The sequence below is a fragment of the Boleophthalmus pectinirostris genome, unplaced genomic scaffold (genome assembly GCF_026225935.1).
Source record: "Boleophthalmus pectinirostris isolate CB_2022bp ecotype Guang Dong unplaced genomic scaffold, ASM2622593v1 HiC_scaffold_20, whole genome shotgun sequence".
In the NCBI taxonomy this organism is placed as follows: domain Eukaryota; kingdom Metazoa; phylum Chordata; class Actinopteri; order Gobiiformes; family Gobiidae; genus Boleophthalmus; species Boleophthalmus pectinirostris.
This window is the reverse complement of record NW_026571153.1, coordinates 8703011-8717560: the sequence shown is the minus strand read 5'-3', so window position 1 is coordinate 8717560 and position 14550 is coordinate 8703011. Positions and strand designations below refer to the sequence as shown.

The window sequence follows — 14550 nt, the reverse complement described above, 5'->3', positions numbered from 1 at the left end:
TATGAAAATAGGGCCAGAATAAGTAATCAGGATGATATCAGGATTAGCACTAGAGCTGACAGTAACTAATCCAGTCCCATGTGTAATAAGAATCTGTGGAGATGAGATATTGTGTTGAGAACTACAGAACTACAGAACAACCTAAATTACCTAAATAATAACACTCTTTTCCTGTTGCAGTGTGATAATTCAAAATGAGATTTCAGTTCTGTTGCAATTGACCTTAAACTCCTAATTACCACGTCAAATGGAACTTCAAGTAACCAATACTAACTTTGAAACCCTCTACAGATTGACATGAAAGCCTATCTATCTAAACGCATCGATTGAAACCAAAGGACGGGTGGAAGTGAAAGTGGATCACCCCAGAGGTCAGAGGTCACAGATGTGTAACAGGAGTGGGTGCTGGTACCTCATAAGCGTTCTTGATATTGAGTGGTTGTCCCGTGGCGGCCACATGTCCCACAATGCCCTTGTTCCACTCCAGCCTGATGCAGCTGCTGGACGACTCCTCCAGCGTCGAGCCCTCGGCCACGTCAAAGAGCCGACTCACCAGGAATTTAGTGTTAGAGCTGTCCTCACCCACCTGGGACAGAACGCAGGGAAATGTCAGAATGTGGGAAACACAAATACTGTCCTCAGGCTGTTTCATGTGCAGCATCTCTCACTCGGTTTAACTTCTACTGCACAGACTGTGGAGGGCAGAAAATCTCATCTTAACTGGGTTCATGCTGGACTGACCTGTGTCTAGCACTGTGAATTGAGTTCTGCACATTATCAGTCTGGGAAAAGCTGTAAGGTCATGACGACTATTTGAGTCTGACTGGTCAAAGCGTCACAACGGAACAAGCCAAAAAATTAAACTTTTGTTACTTCTTGCTGAGAGAAAAGCACAGGCATCTAGTATGTCTGTCAGTGCTGCCATGTTTGTTTTGGCTTTTGCCCCCACACAAACCTCAGTGCTGCTCTGTGATTGGTCCATCAGTTTGATTAACCTCACAGCAGACGCGTGCCAAAATGGATTCTTGACTTTGTGAACTCACAAATTTTGCGAGAATCCTTCTTGCTGTGCAAAGTTAATCTCAGATGAGATATGTAACATTTTGTAATAGTGCAAAATTTTGTCATTCCTGAAATAGAAAATACTCGTGTAAATGATCACTTCTACTGATGTAATATTTGCAATGTTAGTAATACTGTAACTAAAATTGCAGGTACCAATATTGCAAGTTGATATGATTTACAAAATCATCATTGTTATAGCATAAAATCATTTTTAAAGCCATTTGCTGTGCATGGCATTTATTGTATTGTATTGTTTTGTCTGTGATGGACTCCTCTGAAGGGCAAAGGAATCTTCCCATTACAATAAAAAAAACCTATATATTCTATGTACTATAAATAGATATTCTTGTACAGTGTGTACGTGTGTTCCTCATGCCTGTAGTGTGACAAAGCAGTGTCCTGCTCACAGTGGCGCAGCTGCTCCTCTGACCTTTGACCTCTCAGCAGGTCCACAGACATCGTCCTCTTTGAGCCTGGCTTCAAAGACCTCCAGCACAGAGCAGCACAGAGCAGCACAGAACGCCACACAGCGCCACCGAGTACCTCAGAGGAGGCAAAATATATTTGTCTATTGGTCTGAGAGCACAATGACTTGTGAGTGCGTCACATTCACAGTCTGTGCCTGCTACTGTCATGTTTAGTGTCTCACACTAAAGAAGAGGACTTTTTCCGTTAAGCACTCACCAGTACAATGTGAATACTGTCACAGATGTATATATCTTTCACTGTTGCCTGAGGATGATGAGGATGATGATGTGTTTTTTATATAACTGCATAATGCACTCTCCAGAGCTATTTTCTGTGAGGTGAGGCAGTGTAAAGGCACATCTTTGTTAGAAATGACAGTGACAACAGCAATGTTCTGACAGAAAACTGCTGGGACAAGAAGCCTGCTGTGCCAGAGCTGGAACTGTTCTGCCTCGGTTATTATGCTTTATACAACTTTTGATGCATTGGAATACTTACTTACTCTGTCTTACTAGACAATTTATTCATATATGTGATGGTAGAAAATTACATTTCAATGATGCAATTCAAGAATTTTAGTTTTTGGTTGCAGTTTAAGCGAGATATTATTTTAAACAAAACATCAATTATTCTAAGTATTTTGGACTTTCTGTTTTAGTTTAGTTTAGTAACTCCACTCAAGGTCGACCCACTCTAACAGTCTAACCACAGCCCATGAGTGAGAAACACAGCGACAGTACCAGACTTTTCCAGACACTAGGTGGTCACATAACTCATACTCGTACTTGTACTTGTACTTGTACTGAAGTACTCATGTGTTCTCACCAGGAACAGGGAGTAGCGGTCAGCGGCGATCAGCTCGTTGATGTGGAGGAAGATCTTGTGGCAGAGAGCTGTCACGTCCAGATGGCTGGAAACCTCTTTGACCAGCTCCAGCAGCCGTGCGCACCGGTCCCCCTCGCCCCCCCGAGCGCACTTCCCCCTCCTACCCCCCCTCCTCCTCCTCCCCCTCCTCCGCCCTCGCCCATCGCCGGCCCCCTCGTCGTCTCCCTCTCGGCGTCGCTCAGGAACGTGAAGGCCCCCTCCGAGTCCTTGACCACGATGGGTCTGAGGGGCCGGTCGAACTCGGAGGCGGAGATCTTGCGGGTGGGCGTGCCGGGGGCGGGGCTCGGGGCGGTGGTGGCGGGGGACGGGCAGCGGTTGTCGAGGAGCGTGAGGGCGGGCGGGAGGATGGTGGGGCAGGCGGTGGTGTCCGGGGAGGGCTGGTGGAGGCGCTGCTGAGGCGGAGAGTCTTTGACAGAAGTAGAAGAGGGGTGCTGGATGTTGTGGACGCGCTCGGCGAACCAGGCATTCACCATCTCCCTGGAAACAACACCGACAAGATTATTAGAAGAGACAATACGGATTAGGGCTCCAAAAGAAAATCAAAACTCTGATCTTTTTCACTGACAATATTTCAAAACTTTTCCATGACTCTTTCATGACCTAAAGTGAATTTTCCATGACTTTACAGCACCTACATGTGTAGAATTGATCAAACTTTTAGGGCTAAATATGAAATGTTAACCCTTTCCACTCACCTTATGGTTTGGTGTTATAGTTTTTTAACATTCAAAATACAAAATTCTCTTTCAAACAAAAGGCGCATATGGTCAGAAATAATCATAATAGTCTAATGAGAACTTAACAGAACGCTGTAGTTGCTCGAAAGTGACTAAAATTCCAAGACTTTTCAGAACTTTCATTGAATTTACAATATTCCATGACTTTTCCAGGCCTGGAAAATTACATTTTCAAATTCCATGACTTTTAGAGGATTTCCATAACCGTGGGAACCCTGTAATCAATACTGAATCTAGCACTGAAACTAGATACTCAGCAGGTATCAATGCTAAAAAAAAAGTCACATTCACAGGACAGAAACAAACCTTTTCTGAATAGTTTTAGAATGATTTGGAGCTGTATCAGAACAAATATAAGAGCACATAGACAAGTAAACGCCCATGGACCACTGTGGAACCTACCAGGACCACTGACGGATTACACAAATATAACTTTACATGGTAAAATAAAAGAAAGCACTACGATTTCATGTTGAAAATCAAATCATATTGTCTAAAGAAAGAGAGCTTTTATTATCATTGTCATATCGAAATTGGTATTGAGCATCAAGTATCAAGTACTGAGTCTATGAGTGTGCAAAAATATCAAAATATTAATATATCATATAATTTAATGCGATGATCCAGATCGATATCATGGGCTGCTGTATCAATATATCACCAAGAGTATTTTTTGATATAATTTACTAAATTATTTTGTTACAACGCTACAGTTGTTTTGGAAGGAAACTCGTTTATGCGACATATTTGACATTTTCACTGTTTTGATGATTAAAATGTTTGTGTTTCATATTAACTTTGCACAAAAACAAAGACTTTTAGTATCACAGCCATGATTTTGCCATTATTTACTTTTATTGAACCTTATCGAATCAATCTGAAATATATCGTATCGAATCAAAAGCTCACTGTGTCGAGATATGTATCGTATCGGCAACTTCTTAACGATACACAGCCTTAATTGAGTCTGTCCTTAGTAATGAAATCGAGTATGAATTGTTAGTATTGTGACGACACTAAGATGGACATTACAATATCACATTTTAGAGTTTGACGATTTGACATCTAATGGTGATTTTTCTGACAGACATTCTGATTAAATTTGCGATTTATGTTTTAATAAAAGGACTGCAGAAGAACTGACAAAAAGACTGAAATATGAACTAACAAACTAACACAAGAATCATGTTTCAGAGTGTGCTGTACAGATGTAAACTACACGGTGAGCAGTTTTTTACGCAGAATAAGCCATTTTGAGATTTTGTTTTTGTGGAAAAATGATGGTACTTGATGGTAGATTTGCTAATTGCGCTTAATTTTGCCGCCGTAGTTACAAAACATCACGATTTCACAATTATTCAACGTTACGCCCTGACCAAAATCCTTAATCCACTTTCAATCAATGCTCAGATCACGATTCCTCAAGTGTACATTATTGTTTACTTCTTACAGTTATATTGTAATCTGAAAAAAAACAAAAAAACAAAAAAAATCTGTTTACCAAATCATCTTGACAGGCCCAGCGTGCTGACAAGCGCCTGCAGCCAAGACAATGGGGAAGATGTGCTAAGCTGACAGTTACATAAGTTTGAATGCACTGGCTGTGTGCTAATGACAAAAGGAGAACATGTGTAACGTTGAGCCACAGCGAGAAGAACAGAACACAGCAGCACAACGTGTCATATCATACAGAGCACAAGAACTTACTGGAAGTGGGTGGTATCAAAGCTTAAAGGTTGCATGGAGGATTTTTTTTTTTAGTTTCAAATTGTCAATGAAATACCATTACAGAGAAGCAGCAGCCTTGTAATTATGATGACCAAAAAAAAAAAGAACGAAAATCTATCAACTGTGGATGTAGTGAGGCCAGAGAAACAACAGCCAATAGAAAACGAGGCTCCCTCTTTATCTATTGGCTGTTAGGTTGTCAATCGAACTCCCTATGTTTCTAGTGTAACTGACTCACCGGCGCGGGGATTATGTGGTTTATGCAATGGTTCTTAGAGGCTTTTTTAAACTGTAGCTTCCTCACAGTTTGCACAAAGTTTGTTGCGATGAGGTCGTTGAAAGAAGAAGAGAAGGGGAAAAGGAGCAAAGACAAACTGAGGTGATTCTTGGAGATTCCTTCCAGTAATTGTGCGAATGAAGCAGACGAAGGGTCTAAAAACTGACGTGTCAGTCCCTAAATTATTTCTAGACAGGTCACTTCAACAGTAATTCTGAACACGCACTGGCTGTAAACAAGTGTGATTTCTAGAAAAATCCTCTATACAACCTTTAAGCTCCAATTTAAAGCGATTATTGTTTGCTACTGACCATTACAAATACATCCTTTTTCTGTAATTGATCATCAAATGTACAAGTTTGGTAAAAGAACATAAAAAAAACAGTCCTACTTTACTTCATCACGCTGGGGGGATTCTGTATCTACATCAGGTCTTAATGTTCATCAGTTACCATGGCGACTAGGGCTGCTTGATTATAGAAAAAAATCATTATCACGATTATTTTTGGTCAATTTTGAACTCACGATTATTCAAACGATTATTTTTAGTTACATGATGCATTTATTCAGCATGTCTCTCAAAAAAAAAAAAAAATTCTTATTGATAATTTACGCAAAACTGTCAAAATGAAAATTAAATATAGGCTACAAATCTGTACAATAGAGCAGTTTTGCGATGTATAAAACAAAAAACTATATATCCAGCTATTCTACCAACTCTTTATTTAAAAAATAAAATAAACATACTTATTAATATAAAAAATATCCCAAAATTACTTTGTTAAGCTTTATCGTTTCAACTAAATTATATGAGTTTGGAGATCATTTGACACCCAAATCGAAATTGCGATCAAAATTTGATTAATTGCACAGCCTTAATGGTGACACAATACAAACATGAACAAAAAAAAAGGTTTAAAATGGTGTGAAAACTCAAGAAAAATGTATGAAAAAGGAAAAGGAACACATTTTCAGGAGCCTGCGATCAATACAAGCATTCATGGTCCAGTTTAGGAGTTTGATTTTCAACAAAAAAAGTGAAAGTGACTGTTGGATAATGCTCGCAAACTTGTAACTATAATGTTATTTGAGAAAGACTTTTAGCTCGGTCAGCTCCTTCTGGTCAGATTGTGTTAAAATACAGCTCAGAATAAAGTCTTCAGTGCCTACAGTTAGAGTCAGCTTTTTATAGTCAACAATTAAAACAATCATACTTGTATTCTGATAATTCTTATCTTTATGACTTCAAAATGTCAACAACAAAAAAAAAGAAACAATTTTAACATTACAATGCAAAAACTAATATCTAGCCACGTTAAGATGACTTGAATTAAGAAAGTTTTATTTAAATTTGAGTAAATTTCACTGGACAAGTAAAATGATCTGCCAATGGAACAAGACTTTTTGTACATAAATATGAAAATACACTTTGTTACACTTAAGAGAACAACTTTGTACACTTAAAATAAGAAACAAAATCTAATGTTGCTTGAATTCAGAAAAACACACTCCACATTGGTAGATAATTTTACTTGTCAAGTTGAATCGACTCAAATAAAGTCAAATGTTCTTAAATTAAGTCATTTTAACTTACTTAGATATTGCTTTCTGCAGTGTACAAAATCTTGCTCCTCAGACCAGAATGTTCAGATTGAAAATGACTTAGATAACGACCTCATACCTCTGAGACCTTTTCCACCATTAATTATACTTAAATAAATATTCTCCAGGATTGACTAGTCGACCAAGTGAAAAAATTACTTCTAACTAGACCATTGATTTGGATGTTGCGTTGCCAGATGTACTTTCAGCCTTCGACAAAAATGCAACAGACTCACACGCAAATATTATTCTTATTAAAGTCTGATTTGGTATTATTTTTCTACACACAACATTTTCCACCAAATAAGTGTCCCACTGCTCAACACAGGTTTGAAAAACACTGGACGACAACTAAAATAATCGTGAGTTGCAGCTTATTCTTTAAAGAGTCCATATTAAACTATTTTCTGATCTATGTTATAAAGTTCATCACAAACAGACCTGGAGTTGTGTTCTGTTTCATTCACACATGTTTAACACACAAACCCTGTATATTTAGGCTGAGTTCTTCTTCAAAGTGAAAACACCGTGTGGTAATACAAGAAGGAAGTGCTCCACTGTGTTTTTAAACTCCAAACACCTTCACTAAAATCATTTTGGATTATTTCAACCCTGGAATTGCCGATTTCTCCTGAGATTCTGCGCTCTTCTCTCGCAGTTAATGTCTCTCTCTTTTAATTTTAGGATGATTATTTATGTTTTGATTTGTTTTAATTGTGATTTTAATCTATTTCTTATTCTGTAAAGCACTTTGGATTACTTTGTGTACGAATTTTGCTTTACACGGGGTTCCCACTCTTTTTCATTGACAAAATTTCAAAACTTTTCCATGACTTTAAGGCACGTACATGTGTAGAATTGATCAGACTTTTAGGGCTAAATATGAAATGTGAACTCTTTCCACTCACCTTATGGTTTGGTGTTATAGTTTAACATTCAAAATACTGTCAGTACATTTATTGTCATCTCTTTTAAAGGCACAGACGTTCGGAAATAATCATAATAGTCTAATGCACAGGTGTCAAACATACGGCCCGGGGGCCAGATCCGGCCCTCCAAGACCTTTAATCTGGCCCTCGGCTGATTTTCTACTAAAATATTTTCATTATATTTTCTATTAAAATATTGTTAATTTTCTGTGGTATTTATCATATCAGCGTCTCCAGCGTCTCTGTACGTGGCCCCTCCCACCAGAGCAGCACAAATGAAGACTTGTCTCTTTCCAAACGCTCTTAAAGGACGATCGTTTTGACTGTTGACCGTGACACCCTCATCAACAAAATGTCCAACATGAGAAAAGTGGAGCTGAGTGCAGGATTTTCCAAAAAAAAAATTGACTTATTCTTATTTGCAAACAAGTTCATGTTAAAATATTGTGTTGAAATTGTATTTTCTTAAAGTTTCAGGTTGTTCATAATATTATAATATTTTGTAAAAGAAAGAGTCCATCAATTTAGAAAGATTTCTGTAATAGATTTGTGTTTCTCTGCACCAATATTTGAACTTATTGTTATTTTTAGGGTTTATATGCCATGAGTTTTCTGATCCGGCCCCTTTGGGATCAAAATAGGTTGGATACGGCCCCCGGACCAAAATGAGTTTGACACCCCTGGTCTAATGAGAACCTGACAGAACTGTAGTTGTGTGAAAGAGATACTAAAATTCCATGACTTTTCCAAAACTTTCATTGAATTTACAAATTTCCATGGCTATTCCAGGACTCCCATGACTGTGGAAACCCTTTATACAAATAAACTTGCCTCGCCTTACTCAACAAAGGTAGCTTTTAACTTGAAAACTACCACTTCATGACATCACAAGGTGGAACGGACCGTTTTGAGCTTGGGAGATGTGGACAGACTAATAACGTCGCATTATTAGTCTTTTTTGAATGAAACAAAACAACTCCGGGTGTGTTTTTGATGAAGTAACAGTGTTCTAACACGGCCTAAAGCTTCATAATTTGCATAATATAAGAGCTTTAATTAAAAAACTATTAAGTCGACAACTCTCCGTTTTTGTCCATATTTTAATTTGACATTTTAACTTGATGTTACAAAGGCACTCGTATGAATATAGTGAGAACCCACGAGCATACGCACATTATAATGACGTATATTCATAATTTATTGAGCCGTTATTGCGTTTGGAATGTTCCAGAGAAGCTTATTACAAACCCTGGTAATTACTGTCATCGTATCAGGGTTTTTTCCGTTTAAAAAATACTGTATAACTTTACAAACGCACATGCATACAGTACATTATTAAAGATGATTGTAGATTCTAGTGGCCAGAGCCGGGGTTATGTGGTGTCACCGATAAGAGAGCGTTGAGGTGAGCCAAGGGCCGTGTTTGCATGTCATCTCTCAATTAAAAGTGATTACACAGAAGCGCTCTAATCAGCCAGCACATTGTCTAGTCAACCTTTCCACCCACACAAACGCCTGCGGTTTCCAAACACGCCGATATGAAACACTGGAAACATAATATGAATTCAAAATCATGTGAATTCACAATGTTGATTTGGATTTCAGTGATTTTCAGATATTTTAGAGTGAGTAGGTGTAGAGAATATTCAACTTTCTGACTTTTTTCAGTACTTCAATAGGCAAAATTATCTGTTGTGTTGTAAGATTTTGTTCTTTTTTCACTCCATGGACAAATACTGCAGCTTTTATTAAAGGATCATTAAGTAACTTTTCTGGTACATCATCTATGGAGTTACTTTTGTCTCATTAATATTCACAAATGCACAGAGGGGGATCTACAAATAATCATTTAATAACTTAACTTGTAACTTGTATTTTGGTCCTTACAAATAGATGTGTTTGTAAATATAGATTTTTTCATTTGTAAAAAATTGTAAAACTGAAAATTCTGTTGTGATGGCATTTGTGGATCAACAAATTCACCAATTACACAAATTCACCGATTACACGAATTTACCAATTACACGAATTCAACGATTACACAAATTCACGGATTACACGAATTCACAGATTACACAAATTCACCAATTATACAAATTTACCAATTACACAAATTCACCGATTTGACCGAATGAGACAAAAGTGATCCCATGCATCCACCATCTTCTTGTCTAAATTGAAATAATCTGCCGTTTTCTGGAATTTTCCACAATATTAAACATTGTCATTAACATTGAACCGCGATAAATTTATGGATCTTTAAAATCTTTTCTTTTCTAAAGTCTAACACTGTAGAAGCAATTAAAAAAGAGTATAAAGCGGTTTGTTCTGGAAGATATAGAGCTCTGGAATTAATGAATTATGCATTCAATTTTGTTTGTTTTAATTTATATTTTGTCTCTTATATTTACAATAAGTCATAAGTTAAACTGTAAATGCAAACTTGCTGTTCATACGCTGCTTTTCTTTCTTGGAATTCTGTCATTGTTTAATAAGTTTTGGCTCTATAAGTACTTTTTACTTCAACCTAAACCCTTTTGGTCATGATCTGTGGGGGTCTATGTTTTGTTTTGTTTTGTTTTGTAGTGCTGCAAAATGACTGAATAAAAAACTATTACTACTACTAATCTTCATGACAAGCAGGTGACACCGTTGGGCCAAGTTAGAGGTCAGATCTGTGGAGAGGCGACCCCACTTACAGTAAAACTGCATGTTTTTAAAGTATATTATGATCTGTAATACATGCAAGACAGTTTATTTTGAAGCCATACAGCAGAATATTCAAAGCATCGACATCTCCATGGAGACAAGGAGACCCACACCAGAAAAGTTACACAGCGCACCTTTAAATTAGAAAAAAAAATATTGAAATTTGTAGGAAAACTATGGAAATTACTAAGAAAAAAACAAACGTAGACCACACTGTAAACCCAAATAAGTCACCTGAACTCAAAAAAACTTTGGCAATCGATTACCTCAATTATTTTAAGTTGATGAACTTAAAAGTCACAATCTTCCAGAACTTAAAAGGTTGGATGTCTTACTACTTCTACTTTTTGATAACGGCTGAATTAAGTGCTGATTTAGCGCCACTCAAATATTTTCACTTATTATGACTTAAATTTAGGAGTTTTCACTTATTTGGTGAAGCGCTTTGTAATTGTATTGAATTTTAGCGTGTACTATATAAATTAAGTTTATTTTAAAATCATCCCTACTTGAAACAGTAGAAATAACAGGACTTTATCATTCTTATTGTTTAATTACTTCAATCTACTAAGTTGTACCTCATCTATGTTTATAAGTTACGCACATTTAAACCCACAATAGTTTCCTCTAATCAAAAAATATTAGTTAAAATGACTCAAAAAGAAGAACATGTTACAGCAACTTGACATAATTAAGTTAGTAGGACTATTTCTATAACTTTGAGTACACAACTTAATTTATTTAATTACCTTGAATGTTCTAGTTTACAGCGCAACTAACAGAATAAATCAGCGAACCCTCATTAATGTTCTGATGTTTTAGAACGTGTCCTGTACTGTTTGATTGTTTTTAATTATGCGTCTTAATTATGCATCTTAATTAATTATGTGTCTTAATTGCTGTTTGTCCTTGAGTGCCCAGAAAGACGCCTTTAAATAAAATGCATTGTTATTTATTATTATTAAATCATGTCTCAACTCTGACTTCTTAAATGACGCCGTTCCCTTCAAAACTACTTACAAGTCGAGCCTGGAGAAGACGCTTGAAATCCAACCAAACATTCTTGTTTAGTGCGACCAGATTTTCAAAATAAAAAACTGAGACATGTGGGATTTGGTGGTCAGTAATAATAAAATTGTGAAATGAGTGAGTAATTAAGGAAAATTGTTCTGCACTTGGTACTAATGTGAGTCAATAGAGTTTGATTTTGTTTGTGTTTTGGTCGTTTTTAAGCAGCTTTTTTGTATTTTACCTAAAGAAATGACAATGTCTGCCTCTTTTTACTGTAGGCAGGGATCAAATTAGGTACATCTGGGACATTTCTTGAAATAAAACTGGGACAAATCACTGGTTTTGGATCGGGATGTAACAATAACCAAAATATCACGATACTGTATCGTCAAATGTCTCCCAATAATATCAAGACAGCTTATAAGCATTGGAAACTACATATCCCATAATTCATTTCAGAGCAAACAACATGAAGAAATATGTTTTTTACTTGAATTCTTGGGATTATGACAGAAATAATTCACATGAAAATCTTGTTGAGGTATTCTAAAAGCAAAAAAGTGTCCTATCTACAATAATATCAGCCTCTTCAAAAAAAATCACAATAAATATCGTACTGTGAGATGCATATTTTGATAATATCATACTGTGAGATTTGGATATCGTTACATCCCTAGTTTTGGATAAATCAAACTGTGGTAAAAAATGGGGACACCTGGGACTGGGACTTTTCTTGTATAAAACTGGGACAAATCACTGGTTTTGGATCGGGATGTAACAATAACCAAAACATCGTGATATCGTATCGTCAAAAGTCTCAGAATAATACTGTGGGCCATTACTATATATCGAATCACAAGTTTCTTTGCTTAAATGCATGATTTTACAGTAGCAGCAGCTTATGAACATCGGAAAATACATATCCCATGATTCATTTCAGTGCGGACGACATGAAGAAATATGTTTTTTACTTGAATTCTTGGGATTATGATGGAAATAATTCACACCAAAATCTTGTCAAGGTGTTTTAAAAGCAAAAAAGTGTCCTGTCTACAATTATATCAGCCTTTTCAAAAAAATCACAATAAATATCATACCGAGAGATGCATATTTTGATAATGTCATACTGTGAGATTTGGATATCGTTACATCCCTAGTTTGGGATAAATCAAACTGGTAAAAAATGGGGACACCTGGGACATTTCTTGTATCAAACCGGGACAAATCACTGGATTTGGATCAGGATTTAACAATAACTGAAATATTGTGATATCGTATCGTCAAAAGTATCACAATAATATCAATGACTATCGCAATATATCAAATTACAAGTTCTTTAATCACTTAAATACATTGTTTTATAGTAGTAACATCTTATAAACAACAAAAACTACATTTCAGTGCAGACAACATGAAGAAATATGTTTTACTTGAATCCTTGGGATTATGACGGAAACAATTCACACGAAAATCTTGTCAAGGTAAATTAAAAGCCTCTTCAAAATATCGCAATAAATATCATTCTGTGAGATGCATATCGTGATAATATCGTACTGAGAGATTTTTATATCATTACATCCCTAGTTTTGGATAAATCTGCTGGGAGAGGGGACACTGGGCTCAAAACTGGGACTGTCCTGGGTAAACAGAAACGATTGGTCACCTTATTGTCAAACATCTCGCTAGACCCACAGCGTAAACACGTGCAGCTCAGCCTATCCACACTGTCAGATTTAGCCCGGCATTGAGCTGCATTGAACGGCCAGCCTCCCCACAGAGCACGGCCTAATGTATCCACGGGAGCTGCGGCCGAATCAATACCTCTCTGAGAACTGCCAAACAACCAGAAGTGAAGAAATGGAGCTACGTGTGCGTGCAAACCTCTGCAAACCTCTTCCTCCGTGCAACTTTTCGCTTTTTATGATAAAGCGCTCCGGACCTGCAGAACAACACAGTGAGTTGCACGGGACATGCACCGTGCAGTACGAGTTGCCATGGCGGTGCAGGCGGTGTAAAGCGGCTGTCACTAAAACAAACAGCGCTGGAGTGTCTTGATGAAGTGCGGCCGGGCCAATGGTGCGCCGCATATGGCTTCTCCTCCGTGTTTGCTTTAGAAATGAGAAACGAGCGGCTCAAAATCGACTCCGTTATGGGGTTATTTATGACCCGGCTGAGTAATTATCACTAAGGAGCCATTCAACAGTTCATATTGAGAAATAAATAGAATCAGTGGTAGCAGTAAAAGTTAATGATTGAATGGCTAACAGGCTGGAACTGATAATGGAAAGCCAGCGGTAAACTCAACGCCGGCAGACGCACCGTGAGCTCCGGGAGCAGCAGCCCGCTCTCCCGGGGTCAGGAGTTGACCCAGTCCCGCGGTCAGAGGCAGAGCAGCCCCCTCCCCCGGGCTGCTGCGCTCAAACACGGGGCAATTACCGCCCGCTTCCTGGCGTAAACTCCACGGTAAAGTGATAGCGCTAATGGAAACAACATGAGGAAATTAAAAGTCTAAACGCAAAACAAACCCTGTGACGGGCTGATGAAGGACCTGCCCCCGCTCTCTGCCCCCCGGTGTTACCTTGAGGCTTTCCGGATGAAGTAGGAGTGGGTGAAGTCCAGGTGGTCGTCCAGCCACGCTTCCACCCGCTCGCTTTCCGCGGAGCAGCAGTCCTCCATAGCGCTGCCTCCGCCGCCGCTACATCCGAACCGGGAGCACCACGGGAGCACGAGCGCACGGGAGCACGAGAGCACGGGAGCACGAGAGCACCACGGGAGCACGAGAGCACCACGGGAGCACGGGGGAGCACGAGGGCACGGGACCGAGATGTGAGCCTATGAGCGCGCGCACGAGCACACACACACACACACACAAAGACAGAGAGCGCGAGGCACAGCAGCGCGAGGCACAGCAGCGCAGCTCGCGGGCCAATGGGCCAATGGGTCGCAGCGCGCGGACCGCAGCGTCAGAGCGCTTCCTCGTTGGTCGAGCGACTCCAGGAGAAGAGGGAGGAGAGAAAGGAGCCGCCTGCGATAAATGAGCTGCCTCACAGAACATTAGGCCAGCAGAGGCCATTAACCAGTGTTTATCATTAACTCATTGACTGATGGACGCTGATACAGCCTGCGCTCGCTCTCTGAC

The 14550-nt window shown here is 38.6% G+C and overlaps 1 protein-coding gene across 1 annotated transcript in view; it reads right to left on the bottom strand.

Moving 5' to 3' along the window:
* LOC110158737 (cGMP-specific 3',5'-cyclic phosphodiesterase-like) overlaps nt 1–14333 on the bottom strand; it is a 121449-nt gene extending 107116 nt beyond the window's left edge. The window contains 4 exon segments of the mRNA XM_055156646.1: nt 413–586; nt 2359–2499; nt 2502–2895; nt 13990–14333. Coding sequence (XP_055012621.1) covers nt 413–586; nt 2359–2499; nt 2502–2895; nt 13990–14087 — 807 coding nt within the window. The 5' untranslated portion in view covers nt 14088–14333.
* Between the last annotated feature and the right edge of the window lie 217 nt (nt 14334–14550).